The 21,624-nt window shown below is 42.2% G+C and overlaps 4 protein-coding genes across 10 annotated transcripts in view; 1 reads left to right on the top strand and 3 right to left on the bottom strand.

Moving 5' to 3' along the window:
- LOC311032187 (uncharacterized protein) overlaps nucleotides 1–21,624 on the top strand; it is a gene marked incomplete at its 3' end in the record, with an annotated part of 228,111 nt that overhangs the window by 70,711 nt on the left and 135,776 nt on the right. The gene's annotated exons all lie outside the window — the stretch shown is intronic.
- On the bottom strand, nucleotides 5,192–10,220 carry LOC311031846 (uncharacterized protein). 2 transcript variants are annotated; one of them, XM_084038373.1, is made up of 4 exons: nucleotides 10,068–10,220; nucleotides 6,322–7,116; nucleotides 6,176–6,220; nucleotides 5,192–6,067 (listed from the first exon to the last, which is right to left on the bottom strand). In XM_084038373.1, the coding sequence occupies exons 1-3, from the start codon at nucleotides 10,081–10,083 to the stop codon at nucleotides 6,180–6,182; spliced, it is 852 nt and encodes a 283-aa protein (XP_083894499.1). In that variant the 5' UTR covers nucleotides 10,084–10,220; the 3' UTR covers nucleotides 5,192–6,067; nucleotides 6,176–6,179. The 2 variants fall into 2 exon arrangements, with proteins under 2 accessions (XP_083894499.1, XP_083894498.1); XM_084038372.1 differs by having other exon boundaries at nucleotides 5,192–6,078; nucleotides 6,188–6,220.
- Nucleotides 12,074–16,029, bottom strand: LOC311032045 (uncharacterized protein). The gene is made up of 7 exons (XM_084038654.1): nucleotides 15,757–16,029; nucleotides 14,885–15,087; nucleotides 14,710–14,802; nucleotides 14,522–14,617; nucleotides 14,313–14,423; nucleotides 13,836–13,959; nucleotides 12,074–13,671 (listed from the first exon to the last, which is right to left on the bottom strand). Exons 1-7 carry the CDS (start codon nucleotides 15,794–15,796, stop codon nucleotides 12,188–12,190), a joined length of 2,151 nt encoding a protein of 716 aa, XP_083894780.1. The 5' UTR covers nucleotides 15,797–16,029; the 3' UTR covers nucleotides 12,074–12,187.
- nav3 (neuron navigator 3) overlaps nucleotides 18,057–21,624 on the bottom strand; it is a 209,790-nt gene continuing 206,222 nt past the window's right edge. For all 6 annotated transcript variants that reach the window (XM_084039402.1, XM_084039398.1, XM_084039399.1 and 3 more), the window contains one exon: nucleotides 18,057–21,518. In XM_084039402.1, coding sequence (XP_083895528.1) covers nucleotides 21,399–21,518 — 120 coding nt within the window. In that variant the 3' untranslated portion in view covers nucleotides 18,057–21,398. The remainder of the gene's footprint in view (nucleotides 21,519–21,624) is intronic.

Here is a 21,624-nt window from a genome sequence, read left to right as displayed (position 1 = left end):
TTAGACGCTATTCAACACTAGAGTGACTATAGCGCATCAATGGACTTGTTATTTTGGTTATGACGGGTGTACGATAATTTCCCTCAAAATACAATAATTTTATGTCACTGGTACGATAATCCTACATTTCTCACCTGGCAACACTGTTTTGGACTCACTACACTCAGACTTTGATTGCCACGCGATATACAAGCATATGTTATGACTTTTAAATCATTTTTACAACATTTTATGAATTTTGTCGATTTTTCACTTTTTTTTCGACATGCTATAGTATGACTTTTTTTTTCCAAATAAATTGACTATGGCTTTTTATGCTTATTTTGGACTCACTACACTCAGACTTTGATTGCCACGCGATATACAAGCATATGTTATTACTTTTAAATCATTTTTACAACATTTTATGAATTTTGTCGATTTTTCACTTTTTTTTCGACATGCTATAGTATGACTTTTTTTTTCGTGAAAAAATTGACCATGGCTTTTTATGGCTGTTTTGGAGTCGCTACACTCAGACTTGGCGCGTCAAGCGATATGAGCGATTTTTATGACTTTTTAATAATTTTAAATATTCTTTCATGAATATGATTTGACTGGGGCTGCACGGTGGTGTAGTGGGTAGCACTCTCGCCTCACAGCAAGAGGGTCCTGGGTTCGATTCCCGGGTCAGCCCGGGTTCCTTCTGTGTGGAGTTTGCATGTTCTCCCCGTGTATGCGTGGGTTCTTTCCGGGTTCTCTGGCTTCCTCCCACAGTCCAAAGACATGCAGGATGGGGATAGGTTCATTGGTGACTCTAAATCACCCGTAGGTGTGAATGTGAGTGCGAATGGTTGTTTGTCTCTACATGTTGGCCCTGTGATAGACTGGCGTCCTGTCCAGGGTGTACCCTGCCTTCGCCCAATGACAGCTGGGATCGGCTCCAGCCCCCCCGTGACCCTAAATACAGGATAAGCGGTAGAAAATGGATGGATGATTTGACTGACTTTTTTGGGAATTTTCGACATGCTATAGTATGCCTTTTTTTTCCAAATAAATTGACCATGGCTTTTTATGCTTATTTTGGACTCACTACACTCAGACTTGGCACGACAAGCAATACAAGGTTTCTTTGCAACATTTTATCAAATTTATCTAAAGATTTTTTTCCTGATATACTTTTTTTAATTTACTACCAACAAACTAACAAAATAAGGAAAAGGGACCTACTATGACCATTACTTCATGCTATAAAAAAAAAGAGACCAAGCAAGCCGGATACTTTTTATTCCTTTGTTAGCAAAATTATATGTAAACCAACAACATGAGAAATCAGTCGGTAGTGAAGTGTATGTCGGGTGTTTGTCAATGTGTTGGCTGAAGAAACAGAAACTGTGTGATGTTGGTGGGAAGAAGGATCTCCTCCAGCCAGAATGAGACTACGATGTGAAATAAGCATGAACCATCAGAAGTGTCCCTCATGCAGCCGATGACCTTCCTTTCAGCACCTGCAACAGAAAACTGGGACCACACAGGGACAGCTAATGCATGGGAGAAGGGTCATCACAAATCATAGAATAGGATGTCGAAAATTGACAAAAAAATGGCAGTTGACAAAATAAATGAAAAATGATTAAAAAAAATCATAAAAATTGCTCATATTGCTTGACGTGCCAAGTCTGAGTGTAGCGACTCCAAAACAGCCATAAAAAGCCATGGTCAATTTTTTCAGGGAAAAAAAAGTCATACTATAGCATGTCGAAAAAAAAGTGAAAAATCGACAAAATTCATAAAATGTTGTAAAAATGATTTAAAAGTCATAACATATGCTTGTATATCGCGTGGCAATCAAAGTCTGAGTGTAGTGAGTCCAAAACAGTGTTGCCAGGTGAGAAATGTAGGATTATCGTACCAGAGACATACAATTATTGTATTTTGACGGAAATTATCGTACACCCGTCATAACCAAAATAACAGATGCGCTATAGTCACTCTAGTGTTGAATAGCGTCTAACATGTTCACTCAGTTTCAGCGCTTCTTCTTCCAGACTGGCTCTGCTTCTTCTTAATTTTTTTTATTTTATTTTTTACTCACTCATGGGGCGGGCGCAGCGGACTATTCAGCCAATCATGGCCGTTGTTCTGAGGCAAACGCATACACGTCACTCGTAGCTCACATTTAGAAAAGCACGACAATTGTGAAAAGATGCCTTCAGATTCACAAAAAAACTCCGACAGACAGTTGCGACAGGCTGATTACAACCAATTACAACCACACATTCGCGGAATGGTGAAATTATCGTATTTCTGGTCTTTTTTGGGAATATTGATCGTACAGAGGGCAAAATTGTCGTACAAATACGATAATTATCGTACACCTGGCAACACTGGTCCAAAATAAGCATAAAAAGCCATGGTCAATTTATTTGGAAAAAAAAGGCATACTATAGCATGTCGAAAATTTCTGAAAAAGTCAGTCAAATCATATTCATAAAAAAATATTTAAAATTATTAAAAAGTCATAAAAATTGCTCATATTGCTTGACGCGCCAAGTCTGAGTGTAGCGACTCCAAAACAGCCATAAAAAGCCACGGTCAATTTTTTCATGAAAAAAAAAAGTCATACTATAGCATGTCGAAAAAAAAGTGAAAAATCGACAAAATTCATAAAAATGTTGTAAAAATGATTTAAAAGTAATAACATATGCTTGTATATCGCGTGGCAATCAAAGTCTGAGTGTAGTGAGTCCAAAATAAGCATTCAAAGCCATAGTCAATTTATTTGGGAAAAAAAAGTCATACTATAGCATGTCGAAAATTCACGAAAAAGTCAGTCAAATCATATTCATAAAAAAAGATTTAAAATTATTAAAAAGTCATAAAAATTGCTCATATCGCTTGACGCGCCAAGTCTGAGTGTAGCGAGTCCAAACAGCCATAAAAAGCCATGGTCAATTTTTTCAGGGAAAAAAAAGTCATACTATAGCATGTCGAAAATTCACGAAAAAGTCAGTCAAATCATATTCATAAAAAAATATTTAAAATGATTAAAAAGTCATAAAAATTGCTCATATTGCTTGACGCGCCAAGTCTGAGTGTAGCGACTCCAAAACAGCCATGGTCAATTTTTTCAGGGAAAAAAAAGTCATACTATAGCATGTCGAAAAAAAAGTGAAAAATCGACAAAATTCATAAAATGTTGTAAAAATGATTTAAAAGTAATAACATATGCTTGTTTATCGCGTGGCAATCAAAGTCTGAGTGTAGTGAGTCCAAAACAGTGTTGCCAGGTGAGAAATGTAGGATTATCGTACCAGAGACATAAAATTATTGTATTTTGAGGGAAATTATCGTACACCCGTCATAACCAAAATAACAAGTCCATTGATGCGCTATAGTCACTCTAGTGTTGAATAGCGTCTAACATGTTCACTCAGTTTCAGCGCTTCTTCTTCCAGACTGGCTCTGCTTCTTCTTAATTTTTTTTATTTTATTTTTTACTCACTCATGGGGCGGGCGCAGCGGACTATTCAGCCAATCATGGCCGTTGTTCTGAGGCAAACGCATACACGTCACTCGTAGCTCACATTTAGAAAAGCACGACAATCGTGAAAAGATGCCTTCAGATTCACAAAAAAACTCCGACAGACAGTTGCGACAGGCTGATTACAACCAATTACAACCACACATTCGCGGAATGGTGAAATTATCGTATTTCTGGTCTTTTTTGGGAATATTGATCGTACAGAGGGCAAATTGTCGTACAAATACGATAATTATCGTACACCTGGCAACACTGGTCCAAAATAAGCATAAAAAGCCATGGTCAATTTATTTGGAAAAAAAAAGGCATACTATAGCATGTCGAAAATTCCTGAAAAAGTCAGTCAAATCATATTCATAAAAAAATATTTAAAATGATTAAAAAGTCATAAAAATTGCTCATATTGCTTGACGCGCCAAGTCTGAGTGTAGCGACTCCAAAACAGCCATAAAAAGCCATGGTCAATTTTTTCACGAAAAAAAAAAAAGTCATACTATAGCATGTCGAATAAAAAGTGAAAAATGACTAAATTCATAAAATGTTGTAAAAATGATTTAAAAGTAATAACATATGCTTTTATATCGCGTGGCAATCAAAGTCTGAGTGTAGTGAGTCCAAAATAAGCATAAAAAGCCATAGTCAATTTATTTGGAAAAAAAAAGTCATACTATAGCATGTCGGAAAAAAAGTGAAAAATCGACAAAATTCATAAAATGTTGTAAAAATGATTTAAAAGTAATAACATATGCTTGTATATCGCGTGGCAATCAAAGTCTGAGTGTAGTGAGTCCAAAATAAGCATAAAAAGCCATAGTCAATTTATTTGGAAAAAAAAAGTCATACTATAGCATGTCAAAAATTCCTGAAAAAGTCAGTCAAATCATATTCATAAAAAAATATTTTAAATTATTAAAAAGTCATAAAAATAGCTCATATCGCTTGACGCGCCAAGTCTGAGTGTAGAGAGTCCAAAACAGCCATAAAAAGCCACGGCCAATTTTTTCAGGGAAAAAAAAGTCATACTATAGCATGTCGAAAAAAAAGTGAAAAATCGACAAAATTCATAAAATGCTGTAAAAGTCATAACATATGCTTGTATATCGCGTGTCAATCAAAGTCTGAGTGTAGCGAGTCCAAAATAAGCATAAAAAGCTATGGTCAATTTTTTCAGGGAAAAAAAAAGTCATACTATGCATGAGTCCAATTTATTTTTGGAAAAAAAAAATGAAAAATCGCCAAAATTCATAAAATGCTGTGAAAATGATTTAAAAGTCATACCATATGCTTGTATATCGCGTGTCAATCAAAGTGAGTCCAAAATAAGCATAAAAGCCATGGTCAATTTATTTTGAAAAAAAAAAAGTCATACTATATAGCATGTCGAAAATTCACAAAAAAGTCAGTCTTAGTAAATTCCTTAAAAATGATTAAAAACAAATGTCTTCAAGGTTGTCTTTTGCTCACTGACCTGCATTCCCGTTTACTCATGTTTAAAGCTGCACCAGACAGAGACGCAAAAGGTGCAGTTCAACTGAAAATCCGAGTAGAATAGGCGGATAGGAGTCATCAGAAACAAAGCTGCACACATCAGATCATATTTTCCTATAATGTACATTTAAATCAAGATGTACCGTGTATTCAATTTAAAAAAAGAGACCAACATATAACTTCAAGTTTATTCATTTTTATTAAGCAATACTGTTCACTTACATTCCTCCTTCTCCAGTGTAAATTTTTATTCAATAAATTTTCTTTTCAAAAAAAATCAACATACTGAACATGGTAATATCCCTTATGGGTTCATGAGAAACATTCACCCGATTGGGGGAACCAAATAAAAACAAAAAGGGACACAGCATTAAGATCCGACGGGTAAAGGGTGAACTCTACTGTGCCTTTGACTACACCCCCGCTGTAAACTGGAGACACGGATACAGAAGTCCTCTGCATACATCGACCATAAAACTCAAGCAGGTACAAGACATTCCTCTGTTTGTATTCGAGAAAAGGGGGGGGACATAAATCACTCTGTGAGGGTTTCTTGCACACAGGATTGGTCATAACGGATTTTTTTTTTTTTTTAAACAAAGTGCTTGATTGACCACTCGCTTTACAGAGGACAAAAAAAAGGAAAAAGAGTGATAAAACTGCAGCTTTCAAAAAGAGAAAAAAAAGGGGTGAAAATTAAATTACAGCTCATCTGGGATTGTTTAAAAAGAAAAAAAAGACCAGCTCTACACAAGCTAAAATGGTAATGAGAGGCTATGAAAACAGGTCTGATTAATTAAGGCAGGCTTTCTGTAAGGCGTTAAAAAAAGTCCATTGCTGTAAGATCTCAAAGTTAGTCCAAAGTGTCTCAGTGTGGCTTTGCGTGAAGACATCATCCTGAGTGCAGTGTGTGTGTGAGAATGGGACTCATACATTTGTCCATCTTTACGTGTTTTAATGTGCATGTAGGTGTGTGTTGTATATGTTTTTATATATGCTTTGGGTTTCCTCACACTGCTAGGCCGGGTGCTCCTGGGTCTCCTTGTACCAGACCACCTTTTTTGGAACTGCAAAACAGAACAACAACAAAACAGTGTCATGGGGAGGAACTTTGGGAGAGAAGAAAATTAAAACATAAACCTAACATTTGAGTGTTCCATCAACGAGTCTACGTACCTTTTTTCTGTTTGTTGCAGATCGCATTCCATTCTGAGGGGAGAAAACAAGAGTTTCTGTCAGAATTAATGCTCCGAAATTACACTTCCCAAATGAACAAATCCAAGCAGAACACTCCTTCAAAAAGGTCTCACCTCTACTGTGATAGTTCAAAGCCTCCACTAGATGGCGACAGCTAAGCAGCAGCTTCCCGTTGCTCTCCTCCACCTCTGGGTGTGCGGTGGGGGTGGCGGAGGTAGCGGCTGGAAGATGCGTTTCCGGAGGCTGGACTGTAAGAACTGTCTCAAACTGTAGGTCCGCTGACTGTTCGTCATCTGGGGGCTGAGGGAGGAGGGCGTTGGCGGCGGGTCGAGGGCCGGGGCTCTCCGTGGCCGGCCTCGCCTCACTGATGAAACTGAGACCCCACTGGTTCTGTAGCAGCACACCGATGGCAGGGCGGTCCTCCTCCAGCCCTCCGCTTGCTGGTCCCGCCTTCACCTTGGAGGCGTAGCTGACGGCGGGCTGCAGCTTGGCGGGGCTGTCCTGCACCGGGAAGGCAGGCGGGGGCTTAAGCAGCGACAGACTGTCCTCCACCCACCGCTCCTTTTGGTTGACCTTTTGCGGCCGCTCGCTTACTCGGCCGACCCCCTTCTGACTTTCCCTGCGGAGGCTGCGGCCCTTGTGTTGCGGGCCCTTGCGGTCCTTTTCCCTGCGGAAGCTGTAGGCGTGCACGTGGCCGGGGGCGATCAGGTCGCCTTCCGGTGAAAGCTGCCGGGGCTGTTGGTCAGCTCCAGAGATGCAGCCTCCACCGCCACCACCTCCGGAGTTGCCCGAGCCGGGTGACAGGCGACGGTTGCGAATGTGTGGCTCTGAGTTGGTGGCTGCGACAAGGACTGCTGGATCACACAGGGTATCGGACTCACACACGGTGTTGCTGGCTTCCCATGTACCTGAAACAGACGTGGACATGTTGGTTAGATAGCTGCTGTGGTCGCCTGCTGGTTGGAGGAGGAGGCTGGTCCAGAGAAGCAACATTTTGGGATATTTTTGAGAGGCAAGAGAACAAATTAACATCACTTAGATGATATGTCAAGCCTGAATGCAAACCGGCAGAAGTAAAAATAAAAAAAAACTAACTACACAACAGACATGTCGATGTTATGGTGTCATCTCATTCAGCTATTTGTTAGCAACCGCATACTTTAAGACAAAAGTTTCAAATTTCATGAGCAGGGTAGTTACAGAGGTATTTTATATTGCAGAACTAAACAAAGTATGTTGAGCTTGTTTACTAGAGGCACCTAACCAAAATCCTCCAAAAACATTGAGGGGGGAACTGGAAGTGCAAAAATGATAACTTGAATTTCAGGTCTCATTCCTGCAGCGCTCTTTATATTGATATCGCGTTGACGCAATAATGATTTCCAAACTTCGATAAGCATCACTAAACAAACGTCACACTTGCGTACATATAGTGGTTGACATTTGAAGAACTGGCAGTCAAGCGATATAACACAGTAACTTTTTTAAACCAAGCTGGAATGACGGGCTTCTAATAACACAAATACCACAACAATATACTCATTCCCATCCAGATTTAACCCAATGTTTCAATGCTTAACTTTTTATTCAACATAAGCAAGTGGAGACCAGATGTCTGTTCGTGCACCAATAGGAAGAGTTTATTTCTGACTATGTAACCAAAATAATAACAGAGTCTAATCAGCTAACTGAAATAGAAGTTTTATGTATTAGAAATGTTTCCCCTCCCAAAATTCCTCCCCATGACATTTAATGGCTAAAGTTAACCAACAGCAATAAACATTATAGATATCAACAACATCATTTTGACTAGTCAAAACTGAATTAAAGATATCAGCAAATAAATCTTTGAAAACAATATTTGACTCACATCCTCAACGACGATAGGAGATGTCTGTAATCTAGTTCAAACTTGGCAGAATTTTAGTTCAAGATATCACAAATGTAATTTTGACTCCTCAGAACTGTTTTGCATGATGTTGTATAAATTATGACTACCCCAAATTGCAATTTGAGATAAATACACACATAATTTTGAATAGTAACAAGTCCAGTTCAAGACATCTATTACGTATTGCGTGGTTCAAAGTTAAATTTAAATATCTAAAAAAAAGGAATTTATAGATATCTTTAATTGGGGGGGGAAGAGATCTTGAGCTGGAATTATGACTAGGCAGAATTAAGTTGTAGGTACATATCCAGACCAGCTATTAAATGTTAAAACGGCTCAGCATATATACATGCCTCATTTCAAAATAGATGTCGTCATGGAATACATGCATTGGTTTGTAAATTATATATATTGGTCAGGATGCTTCCAGACCACCTTTCTAAAGTTACAAGAGTATCCTTCAAATTATTCACAATATTACCATGCCCGTTACTGCATGCATAAACTTAAACACAGTAATCTCTCTGAGATGAATATTCAAGTTTTTACACATATTTTGATGTTCCCAAACCAAGAAACTCTGGAAAGACGAGATTGGTTTCTTCTAAATCCCGACAACAAAAATGTAACAAGAAAAAAAGCACATGAAGTTTGATGAAGGATGCTGAGCTATGTGTGCTTTCTAATTCGTCTGACAAAAAAAAGGCCAAAAAAGACAATTAACGTGTTTTATTGAGTTGCTGTCGAGTGTGATATACTTTTTTTATTCTATGTATAGTGAATCTGCATCTCCTTTTGGTTTAAAATAAAAAAAATAGAGAAAGTGGTTAAATATTGTAAAATATAATGCTGCTTTGGTTTTCCTGATATTTTCCACCATTTCAGCTCACCAGTCACCACTGGTTTCCCTACACCCGTATACACATCACACAAACAAGTTCCAGTTCTTGGGGATTACATAATTTATCACAAGTGCAGCACACCAACTTCTACTAAGCTTTAAGAAACCACACAAATCAACTGTCAATAAAATCAGTGTCCTGTTTTAAATCAACAGCAGTCAACCCAACAAAACGGGTCTAACATCACAAGATCCTTCACTTGGGACTGAACCATAAAAAACTTCGCAAGGGGGGACCTAAGGGGTGAATTATCAAATATGTATAATATATCAGGTGAATTTGATGCCCGCAATACACACAGGACATATTTAGATGTAACTGCTCGTTGTGTGCGTGTGTTTTTTTATTACAAAGCATGACATCTGACAATGCGTCACCAGGGACAATAAGGATGAAACTCCTTTGCATAGTTACACAACTGCCGGGGTCACAAAGTAGGTAACTTACGGCACGATTAAGAAATGGTTACACACACACACTCGGCCTGAACGCCGTGCCCGCTCCAAAGCGCCACATTTAAAATAAACTCGTTAATTTAAAAAAAAAATCCCGGCAGCGCTCGACAAAGCTAGCAGACTGTACCAACTCCCAATTTCAAGGCTAAAACAGCAACTTAGCCGCTTTATTCTCTCCTCCTCGTATACAACATGCTACGAGCCGTGTGTGTGTGCGTGTTGGCAGCTAACTATGCAGCTACCGGTGTTAGCAAACTTTAATTAGCAGCGTCATGGTGCCGCGGATAAAAAGCTCGACGGTTTCTCCGAAGCTGTGACGCGGTCGATCCCGAAACAACGTCCCGGCAACAACAACTGTACGAGACGGCTTTCCATTTATCGCCGTATCGCGAAATCAACCAGCTAGCTAGCATGTTAGCCCGAAGTCAAAGTTTCGTAACCCCCCCCTCACCCCCCCCTCCATTCCCCCATTCAAAGCGGCGAGCAGGCTGCTAGCGACACAGCTAGCATGTTTGCTAACACCGTCGGTAAAAGAGCAGTTACAAATAAAAACAGCCAAGCGGAAGTGAGTAACTACGGTTTGTTGTTGTCATAAAGTCGTACAAACTCACCTGTTTTGATATGCATGTCTTTTCGTGACGCGCGTTGGAGAAGCTTAACCGTTTAGTAACTTTTGTTTACAGCGTAAAGATAACGACGGCTCGCTGGATGGAGTCTTGTGTGGCCACCGGAAGCGACGCGAGAATGTGGGTGGGGAGTGGCGGGGGGACAGGAAGTTCCCTACCAAATAAGCGGTCCGGCGGGAAACTTGAGAGGGAGTTTCTATATTCAAACGTGACTATGACGATGGCCCCATGTGATAATCACGTGGTAACAATCTAGAACGATATACAGGAAATTAAATACAACAAAAAAAGAACATATTTATCTGGGGATAAATAAATAATGTATATGTGACATTGTTAAATAAAGTAAAAAATAAAATAAAATAAAAAAACATGGGATGATAGGTACACCGTGAGAGATACTGTATTTACATAAATACGATATTATTAAATATAAAATACAATCGAGAGGACTTGTTTGGGAGGAAGTAAACTAAGCTCTACCAAAGTAAAACTCGGTGTAAAAGTAAAACAACTATTTTTAATTAACAGAATAATAAAGTTGCATTTCCGAATATTTTCTTGAGAAATACTATATTCTTTTCAGGTGTAATTATTTAAAGAGTAGAATTAAGCACATAACTGGTGGAACTGTTCACAATGGACTTTTATGGCATGTGTTTTTTTTTTAAAAACTCAAATTTGGTCCATTCTGACAATTTCTGACCTGTAAAATATAATATACCAGATATTATAATCAGCCAATCTGCTCAATGTATCCCTGTTTGTGCTGTATAGGCCCTACTACTAAAGTCTAGGTATAAATGCTTTTGAGATCGTTATTATTAAGATGTTTTAACTGTAACAACCTAACCTACCATTAAAAATGTAAAAACCTATCCGATGATACATAATATCAGAGTGGTCATCATGGGTGTAGATTTAGATACTGAAGTCTACAAACTCTTTCATAATCTCCTAGTCTTGAGTGGATTAGACATCCTGCCTTTGTACCCAACTCCTTTCATTGCCCTCTTAACATCTCGTAAGCCAAACCTTTAATCAGTTTATATAGAAACCTGTAATCAGTCACAGTGGAGAGGAAGCATGCAAAGCCGGGCCAATGACATTGCAGTTTTCATATCGACAGGAAACGTTGGTAATAAACCATCACAATGAACAGATGATGTAATAAAAACTGACCGTGTACAGCTGAGTCGTCCTCCTCCAGAGCCACATGTTGATCTGTGCTTCCACTGTTAGACGTTTGAGTTTTATTCTCCCATCTTTTCATCGCTTTGTTTCTGATAAACTGTTTTCTCCTTCCCTCATTCACACTCTCCGTCCCAGCCCTTCTGCTCTTCTTTGGTTCCTTTGTGGACCGTTTGACCTCCATTCTGGTCCCGTTTCTCTTCTGAGATCCCATCGTGTTTTCTTCTCTGCTCTTTGACTTTATCTCTGTCCCCACGCTCTCCTCTCTCCTGCCACTGTCCTGCAGATTCTCCACCTCCTCTCTTTGATCATTCAACTTTTGAAACGTCCTCACAATGAAACTGCACGTTATCTACCATCTCGGTCTCTCCCTTTAAACATTTTGAGTGAAGATAGATGTGGAGTATTTCTTTAATAAACTCAAACGTAATGTTTTACAGGCACCATCAACATCCTCTTACCCCGCCTTGGTAGCTTTGCTTCCCACATCTCACACAGAACGCATGTAAAAATAGAAACGTCATCAACAGGTTGCAAACAGACCAGACTCCTTCCTCTGCTTTTCTGCCCTTACATCGGTTCATTTTAAATCTTTTGAAAGTGAGGCTGAGTTCTGTCCCTCTCACACCTGTGGCAGGTCGGAAATCAAATCTCAGGTGTCCTGAGAAAATTAAACAAAAAGGAGAGCACACAAACATTTTGAAAACCCTCATTGTGACTAATTTAACAGCATCCGCTGAATAAATATCATCTAATGTAGATGTTGATTATATTTATCTGCAAGAACCAAAAGAGTTGACTAGTTCATAAAACCAGATGATATTTTTCCAAAGATGGCACAACTATTGATTAGACAGATTATATTTTTAATAAAGCAACAATCTTCTAATGAATGCATCGTGAGCCCCGACAGCTCAGAGGCCGAATGACTCCACGACGACGCCCTTCTCCATGTGAGTGCGTACGTGTCTCTTGAGCCTCGTGGAGCTGGAGAAGCTCTTCTTACAGAACGGGCAGCTGTGCGGCTTCTCCCCCGTGTGCGTTCGGATGTGCATGTTGAGGTCGGAGGAGCACCTGAACCTCCTCTCGCAGTACGAGCAGGAGTAAGGCCTCTCGCCGGTGTGGATCCGTCTGTGGAGGAGGAGCTCCCCCGAGGTGAGGAAGGTCTTCCCGCACTGGGAGCACTGGTGGGGCCGCTCCCCCGTGTGGGTCAGGTTGTGTCGCACGAGCGAGGTCGACTTGGCGAACCTCTTCTCGCAGCGGGCGCACGCGAACGGACGCTCCCCCGTGTGGGCGTTGAGGTGTTCGCTCTGAGCTCGCTTGGTTTTAAAGCTCTTCGGGCACTGGGGACAAGCGAACGGCCGGGAGTTGCTGTGGCTGCGCTGATGCCTCACCAGCTCCCCGTGCGTGAGGAACGTCTTCTCGCAGGTGCTGCAGAGGTACGGCCTCTCGCCCGAGTGGATCCTCTCGTGGCGTGTGAGGCTCGCCAGCTGCGTGAAGCTCTTCTCGCAGCAGGAGCACTGGAAGGGCCGCTGGCCGTTGTGAGTCAGCAGGTGCCGGTTCAGGATCTGGAGCTGCGTGAAGCTCTTTCCGCACTCGGTGCAGGGGTATGGACGCTCCCTGCTGTGGATCTGCTGGTGCTTGTTCAGGAGCCACACGTGCGTGAAGCTTTTCCCGCACTCGCAGGAGAACGGCCGCTCGCCGGTGTGTTTCATCTGGTGCCTCTTGAGGTCGGAGGCTCGGCCGTATATCTTCTCACACAGTGAGCATTTGTACTGATGCCTCACCGCGTGTCTCTGCCTGTGCCTCAGCCGCTCCAGGATGCTGCCGAAGCTCTCGCCACATTTCTGGCATTTGTACCGACCGGCGGCTTTCTCCGGCGTCTCCTCCGCTACGACCACCTCCGTGGTGAACTCGAGGGGAGGGTTGCAGGTCTGGCTGCAGGCGGTCCGCTCGAAATGCAGCTTGAGCAGCCCCATCTGCGTGAAGCGTTTGCCACACTGGGAGCAGAGGAAGGGCCGCTCTCCCGTGTGGACGCGCTGATGTCTGGTCAGATCCCAGGAGTTCTTGAAGCCCTTCTTACATTCCTCGCACTTGTACGGGCGCTCGCCCGTGTGCGTTCGCTGGTGGCGGGTCACGTCCGAGGCACGCGTGAAGGTTTTGCCGCACTCCTGGCACGTGTGCGGGTCGGGCCGGTCGTGGATGGGGAACGGCTTGGGGAACTCGGGACACCTGGCCTTCTTCTTGGGGACGCCGGCGCTCTCCGCGGACCTCTGCAGTTTGCTGTACTGCTCAGGGTGACTGTGCTCGATGTGCTGCAGCAGGTAGGACTCGTGCATGTGGAAGAACGGACACTCGGAGCAGGCAAACACTTGACTGGACATCTCCACAGTGGTGCCTGTGCAGAACACAGCAAATATAAGTTCATTGTTTATCCTTTCACCTCTGACATTGCTGGGTTCAGATACACAGATGAGGCTGTACTTTCTGACCTTTGCATCCAAGTCTCCCATGTGATTACTTCCTTGTTATGACCAAAATGAGCTACGTGGATTTGTTTACCTTGTGTTCCGAGGTGCTCGAGGGATTTGTGGTGCTGCAGGAGAGACCTGAGATCGTCAGGGTGGGAGAGCGTCTGCAAGCAGTCCTTCAGCACAGAGGGGGCAGACGTCAGCCACAACACCGTCTGTTCACGGACAAAACAAACCTGTCAGCTGGACCGAGGCGATCGCAGTCAGTTCAGAATGAAAAGGCACAAAAAACAAACCCTCGTACATATGATCCTCCATGACTCTTCCTCATAACACGGCTACTCACAAACAGATAGTGACACCATAATGGATTTTCGTTTTAACAATATTTTGTTCAATATTATATTTATACACACACAAACAAAGTATACTTTCTTATACAATTGTTACGTATGTTATAACATATTAAAGTCCAAATAACAACCAGACAGGAAATCAGAAATAGAACCCATTCTTAAACACAGTTCAAGCAGAAGCAGCAGCTGTGACGTAATGCTGGGTCCTCTACCTGACTGAGGTCCGGTACCGGCAGGAGTTTCTCCAGTTTAGACAGAAACTCCCACACGAGGAGCTGCATGTCCGTGTCGTAGCTGGGGCCGTACTCCGTCGGAAAAACCTCCTGAGGAAGGAGCAACGGTAACCAGCTGCTCAAAGGGTTACAAAGGGACAGTTTGGGGCACAATCAGATTCTGTGAGCCACATGTGAAGCTGTCTCACCTGGTAGAAATGCTCCCTCTCTGCTGGCTCCTTCAGGAGGGTTTGGATGAGCTCAACGAATATGGCCTCCTCTGCATCCACCTCTGCATCTCCGCTCTAAAAACACACCATCACAAAGGGACCAGCATGTTGCCGCCTGTTTCGGGGAATTGCAATAAGGCAGCTGTGTAAACTCTGCTCTCACTTACTCCGGTGTATCCTGGTGGGCGGATTCGATCCAGGTGAGGCTGTACGCGCAGCATGCTGGCCGTTTCCTCATTCCTGCACAACTCGAGAATAACCTGAAGAGGAAAAAAATGTGTCAGCTGTAACCACAAAAACATTACTGTACCGATTCTCTACATCTTGGTGAACGTGACTCACTTTGGCTCTCAGCCGCAGGAGCAGCTTGCCCAGCTGCTTGGGACTGAGGAGGTCCGGCACTGTGGCCGTCACCAGCGTCACAAACTCGTCCAGCTTGTCGTAGTCGAGGACCTCCCTCCGCTGAGCCACTTGCCACATCGCTGCAGAGAGCAGCCGCAGGGGAGGCATCAGCAGCCTCAGCGACGACAGCGGCAGGAAGATATCTGTGTTAGACACACAGGGACATGAGGGTGATGATATACGTCTAGTTACACACATGCAAGTGGTAGAACCTGACTTCAACATTAAATACAGGACTGTGTACATCTGGCTGCAGTGATACAGATGTGAAGGGCTTAGAGGTTATGCAGAGGTCACTGGGGAATCCCCTGTTACAGATGCTTTAGTGTATTAAAAGAGAAGATCAGGAAACTGCAGATTGCACAACAAGCAGCATCGAACTGAAAAGCTCAGTCAGGTTTCCTGCACAGCTGCAGAGAGAAGAAACACACGTACTTTGATGTGATGACGACTGTAGTGAGGACACACAACAGCATTTTAGTCAGCATGTTTTTAGTTCTTAGTTAGATATGCTTGTTTTAAACATCGCTCACACAGAAAGCTTGATTTAGCTGAACTAGCACAACAGTGGAAAATGTGTCGATAAGAGACTTTTACAGCTTTTCGTAACTACAAAGTAAGCGTCACATGTTTCGGTAACTCCCTGGCAACGCTACCCTCCTAATTCCACGTGTGTTGTTATGTTTACATTGGATTTAACGCTGCGTTTGTTTCAGCTAACGGCTAGCTGCGGCTAACGAGATGACGAGAGATAACGACACCACGCACGAGCACCGGCGACATAAACACCAAACACGTCATGAAAAACTGACCCGCGTTTTCCACGTGACGGGAGTTTCCGTTCGTCTCCATGGTTACAGCGACGTTTTGTCACTTTTAAAAAGTCCTTTGACAAACTACCGTTAGCTTGCGAGCTGCATTTGTTGTTAGCTCCTCACAGACCGGAAACACGTGTGGTATTATTTTCAAAATAAGAGCGTTAAATTCTAAACATGTGCTCAGTAAGAATAAACTGTATTTATATGCTTGTCATTATAGCACCATGTGCTAACATGCACAATACATAGATTATATATATATTTAAAGGAAATACCACGATTACTTCATGGAGATAGTAATTAAATAATCTGTGAGGGGAGAAACACAGCAGGTAGTTTGGCCTTCATCACCTATGAGGTAAAACTAACGTGCATTAAAGGCCGTCAGTTGTGTATTGCCATTCAAGTTATTATCTACCAAATTTCTCAGGATAAACGGAAGATGACGGATGGATCCGCCAAATTATTAATTTGACAGCAGAAATAATTCCCCAAGGTCTTTTAAGATTTATTTTCTACTCAGCTTTTTAATGTGTGCAAATATAAATATTATAGAAAAGAATAGTCACCATTTAGCAGATAGGTAATAGATTTTATTTGGAGTATATTCCATGTGCAAACTTTCAAGATTTCAATGTGCTAAAATCACATTCGACCATATAAAAACTGTGTGCAAAATGTTTCTCTGCCGTCATCCAGCAAAGCCCCCACACTGGATCATCAGATGGCCACTGTTACTTTTAAATAAAAACACTTGAAGTGCATCTCTTTCCCACGGCAACAACGTGAATGGATCAATGGAGAAAGGCGGTCCACCGCAACAATCAACAGGTCACCGAGGGAAGCAGCTCCGTGGGTCGAATCTCTGATGTCGAAGCAGGATGGACCACAAGTATAAAACTTGCCACGCCATGGAGAGATGGGATGCACCATCCAATAACATCAACTGTGTTAAATTCAGTCGAAGCTGGGTTAGTATTCCTGACAGCGGGGCCAGCTGGACCAACAATCCACGTCTTCAGGCTCCATAGTCCAGGGGACAGACCTTCAACAAAAGTAGAAGGTTGATTATCAGCAAAAATGTTATTGTAATTTGACAGGACTACAAAATGTATCTTTTTAAAGCTAAATAAAAGGTGGTATGTAATAAAACAATTTGATCAGCACCAATATCATCGCATTGTGTGTCGAATCAAACACCTCATGTGTCACAACATTAATAAATATGCAGATTCATTATTCGTTTTGGTAGTTGAACTAAAACACTCAAAATGTGCCTTTTCTGGCTTCTTCTTTAGACGAGTAAAACTCTACGCTGTTATCACCGCTGTGGTACCCGGATGTAACGGTGGCACAACCTCCCATTAAGGACAACGGTAGTTAGCGGGTAGTTTAATGTACTTAAACGATGACGGATTCTGGGTTTGTGCAAATTTAACTAAACATTAATTATGTTAGTGCCAAAAAACGGCGTCATTTTAATCGCCTCATGTCACATCAGTGTCAACAACATAGACGGTTAGCTTAACGAGGCTAATTTAGCTCCGTAGCTTTAGCGACTTCCGTATCCGCCTTCTCAACTACAAACATGTCACTTACCGTCCTACGGCACCAGGAAATACACGGCGAGGAACAGCGCGGCATCGAACACCACGAACAACCAGCAGTCGTACCAGTACGAGTGTTTCGGTAACGACACCGACGCCCCTTCAAACTTTCTGAAGTCTTTTTCTGACTCCGTCACGGGAGTCGCGCCCGGTGCCATTTTTTTTGTTGCTGCTATTGGCGAGAGCTGCGTGCGCGCGCATCCCCCGGGAAGAGAACGCACACAAGTAGCCCTTCAAAATAAAGTGTCGGATGCTATTTAGTGTTATGATAGATGCCTTTTACACATTTTTAGATATTACATTATTGGCTATACTTGACATTGCTGCTGGAATTATTGCGACATTAACATTGGTATTACAAAGTTGTCGGTTAATGCTACTGTTGACAGCTCTACAGCTTTATTCTGACAGGGCAACACATACTTTATTGGGCAACAGAGATACTTTCATACATTCAGCAGTAACTTTGGCATAAATGATATCACATGTATTGTGCACGGTGTCCTGTTTACATCAAGTTTTGTACATTTTAAACATCTTAGAATTGATTTCTCCCCAGTACTACATTTATTCTATTTTTGTGGTACAAGACATTAACATTATATTCTCTATAATACCCACCTCTGATTCCTTTACTCCACAAACATGCCCAAACAAACAAAAACAAAAAAAGAAGCTCAGCATGTCTTTTGCTCGTGTGACACCAAATACCATTTATTAGGGCTTTACAAAGACTACAAAATCCTCCAGATGAGTTAAATCACTGTCTCTGTCTATTTACATGATATGTTACATACAAATGTACAAAATATAAAACATTTAAGGACAAATGTTTCACCCAAAAAAGAAGAAAAACTTTCTCTCAAACCAGAGTAAATGCTATGGGGTTTTTTTCCAACTGAGATGTAACTGCAAAGTGTTAAGTGGCATAAAAAAAAATAAAAAAATAAAAATGACCAGCTGATCATCAACACTATGGTGCACACTGTGTCAAAGTCCCCAAAGCTAGACCAGGATCTCTTGGCCAACAACTGTAGTGGAGAGAGAGAGGGTGAACTATTGGGGGGGGAACTAAACTTTATACTGTAGGTAAGGAGCAACCTGTTACCGTGGTAACCACCAACCTTTATTCATCATGCAATTGCACACCCTCGTATGAGGCCGGCCGAGTTGGACGGACGTATATGTGTGTGTGTGTGTGTGTGTGTGTGTGTGTGTGTGTGGACCATCAGAGGCTTGGCTGCGGAGACACACGTGAAGCTGAACACTAGGTAGGATTGTAGAGGAGAAGGATTGTCCTGAGGTTGTGACAACGTGACGTCTTGGTCTCTGATGGGGTTTGTTAGACTGACCACTAGCACCCGTTGGTTGTTGGTGAATGTATACAGTACGGTGTCAGGTCAGCTTCGGTGCCTCGGGCCTGTAAGCGTGTCGGTAAGGATGGGGGGGTTAAGATGTCCAGAGAGGAAGTGCATCTAAGGAACAGGAATTCCCTAAGATGGAGAGGATCCAGAGAGGGGGGGGGGGGGGAGATACTGGAAAAGTGCCTATTTTTTGTTCTCAGTCTGTGATTTGAGTTAAAACGTTTCTTACTGTACACCTTATGCCTCCTGCACAGGCAAAAACATCCAATCACCACGATACACTGACCTGCTTCTGACAGCGTGTTGAGTTTTTTTTTCTCTCTCTCTGTTTTCAAAAGTACAATAATTTACTCGTTAAGCATATTGTAACATCAACAGGGCAGAATGCATCTTTGATTCACTGTGCAAGACTTAAGTATTTACAACCCCCCCCCCCCTCCCTCCCCCCGAAACCTCAAAGTGTGCAAAACCAACCGACTCGTTATGAAACAAAGAGAGAACAATCAAAAAATTAAAAAAAATGGCTTCCGTTCCAATACGCGTAACGGTAAAGGTCTCTCCTCTCGATGCATCCCTCCTTTAAAAAGCTTCAAAACATGCTCATTAGGCTAGAAAACCCCAAGAAACAGTTTGGTTGTGCTCCTGTCAGTTCAAGTGAGCCCAGCTCAACTGGGCTTAAAAACAAACAAATAAAAAATACCCCCCCACCCCCTTTTTTTAAATGTTTTTTTTACAATATTGGTCAGTTTTCAATTCAAATACAGCATCAACTCTTTTAAACTGTCAGAAACAAGAAAAAGGGCGATTTGGAGAAAGATGGAGCGACAAAACAAAAACAACAAAAAAAGCGTTTTTTCCAACTACAAGCAGCAGGAAGCAGATCATCATCATCATCATCATCATCATCATCATGACATGAAACGTCTCTTCTTCTCACGTGGGAGCACGAGGACGCCTCCCTTTTTTTTTTTTTTTTTTGCACATTTAAGGCAGTGAGAAAAGCACCAGCATCATTGTTCCCTTATTCAGCTGTCGGGGCCCATCTGGTTCACATCTCAAAAATACTTTGGATTTTTTTTGTGTGTTTTTTTTGGCACCTCGTGGATCCCAGATGGGTGCATATGCTGAACAAGTTCCAAGGTTGCATCATTCAATTAAACGTGACTGAGACTTTGTTGATTGATCAGCTCTGATTCACATCATACTGTTGCAGCAAAGCCCCTCCCCTCCCTCTCCCCCTGGCAACTGTTGCTATGGCCTGTCAAGCCTTTCCGTTGTCACACTTCAGAAACAACATTGCATATTTTTTTTTTAAACATTTCATCAACTGGAGCTCAAGTTTGAAAGTTTTACAAGAATATTTTTTGTTAAATTGTTCTTAAATATGCGATTCAAGAATTGTTCTCTTAAGTAAAACCAGCTATTTTAATATTTAATATTCTAACACGACTCCGTTTGGCTGCTTAGCTTGCATACATTTCATCGTAACGTCACAAGAGGGGGAAAGGATTTTAACATTTGCAGATCACCCTCCCAACTCCTCACACAGGTGGAGAAAAAGCTTGACAGAGATGCCGAGTCGCGGTCGCTGATGATTGGACAATCGTTGTTCGGGGGAGGGGTTTAGTGGTGATTTCCGACGGCTCCCTAAGGCGCTACGTTTACAACCATTCCAGCCCTGTGATGTCATGTGTGTGTTTATGTGTGTTTGGCAGTAAATCAAAGGGAAACATTGGCACTTTTTTTTCTCTCTTCACAGTAGCGATGTGGCTGGATGACACACAGACAAGGGTGCTTTCGTTGTGCTTGTTGTTGGCATGCAGGACGGCGAGGGGCGGCTGGACGGGGGCCCCGACGCCGAGGAGGCTCAAGACCGGAGACCAGCACCACGGAGCCCCACGTCGGACTAGTGTGCCCTATGTGAGAATGTCATTTTCTAGTTGGGCTGCAGAGGCTTTGAACACGTCGATGTCGAATCGTCTTTGTGTTCAGAAAAAAAGGCAAAGAGACGATCAAAATAAAACGTGTCCACTGGAATACAGAAACTCTGATTTGTGTGTATGGGAAATCAGTTTTTTGGCCACCAGAGGGCACTACTTCACCAGAAAACTCAGTGTCCCGGGGAATCAAAGCCTCATTATAATCCTGCTGCTGCCTGTGTGTGTGTGTGTGTGTGTGTGTGTGAGAAGCACCTCTGTAAACAAGTAAAGACATAAACTGTAAACATCTGAAGATATATCTGGGATGAAGGAACAAAAAAGAAGAAGAAAAAAAAAGAAAAATCCAGTTGAAACTCGTGGCTTTCTCTTTTTTTCTGACCCCCCACCGTTAAAACAACGTGATTTACTCCTCGGAAGTAAACGGTCCCTCGTCACACACATATATGAAAAGTTGTATTCTAAAATGTTATACATCCATTAAAAAAAAAAGATCTATCTGATGTGTTTAAAATATATATACGGATCCAACTCGTACCGTTGTTTCCTCACGTCGACCACCGAGTTGGCTGCTGCTCTTTGAAAACAAACTTTGATTTGAATATTGCACCATAGTTAATGTAAAAATATGTGTTTTCTCCTTTTCAAACGGTGGGTATAACCATTTTGGATAATAAAACTTTTCATACATCGTACATCTGTGCGCTATCGGGAAAGGTTGGGAGGTCTCATAGCGCCGACTCCAGCGAGGAGTCCAGCTGGTCGTCATGGTGACTGGTGCTGTCGCTGTCGCAGCTCTGCGTGCTGGAGTAGTTCGCTGCTTCCTGTAGCCGTAGCAACATGTTCATCTGAAAACAAAGATGGGTCGACATAAAGAATAATACTTGGTTACTTTTATCTGTAGCCTTCCGATAATTCTGTCTTTGTTTATTGATATAGCGCCTGTAGCAGTGA

This window comes from Eutrigla gurnardus (assembly GCF_963514095.1).
Source record: "Eutrigla gurnardus genome assembly, chromosome: 21".
Taxonomy (NCBI): domain Eukaryota; kingdom Metazoa; phylum Chordata; class Actinopteri; order Perciformes; family Triglidae; genus Eutrigla; species Eutrigla gurnardus.
Note: the sequence above shows the minus strand (reverse complement) of the source record. Positions and strands in the feature narration are given on the sequence as shown.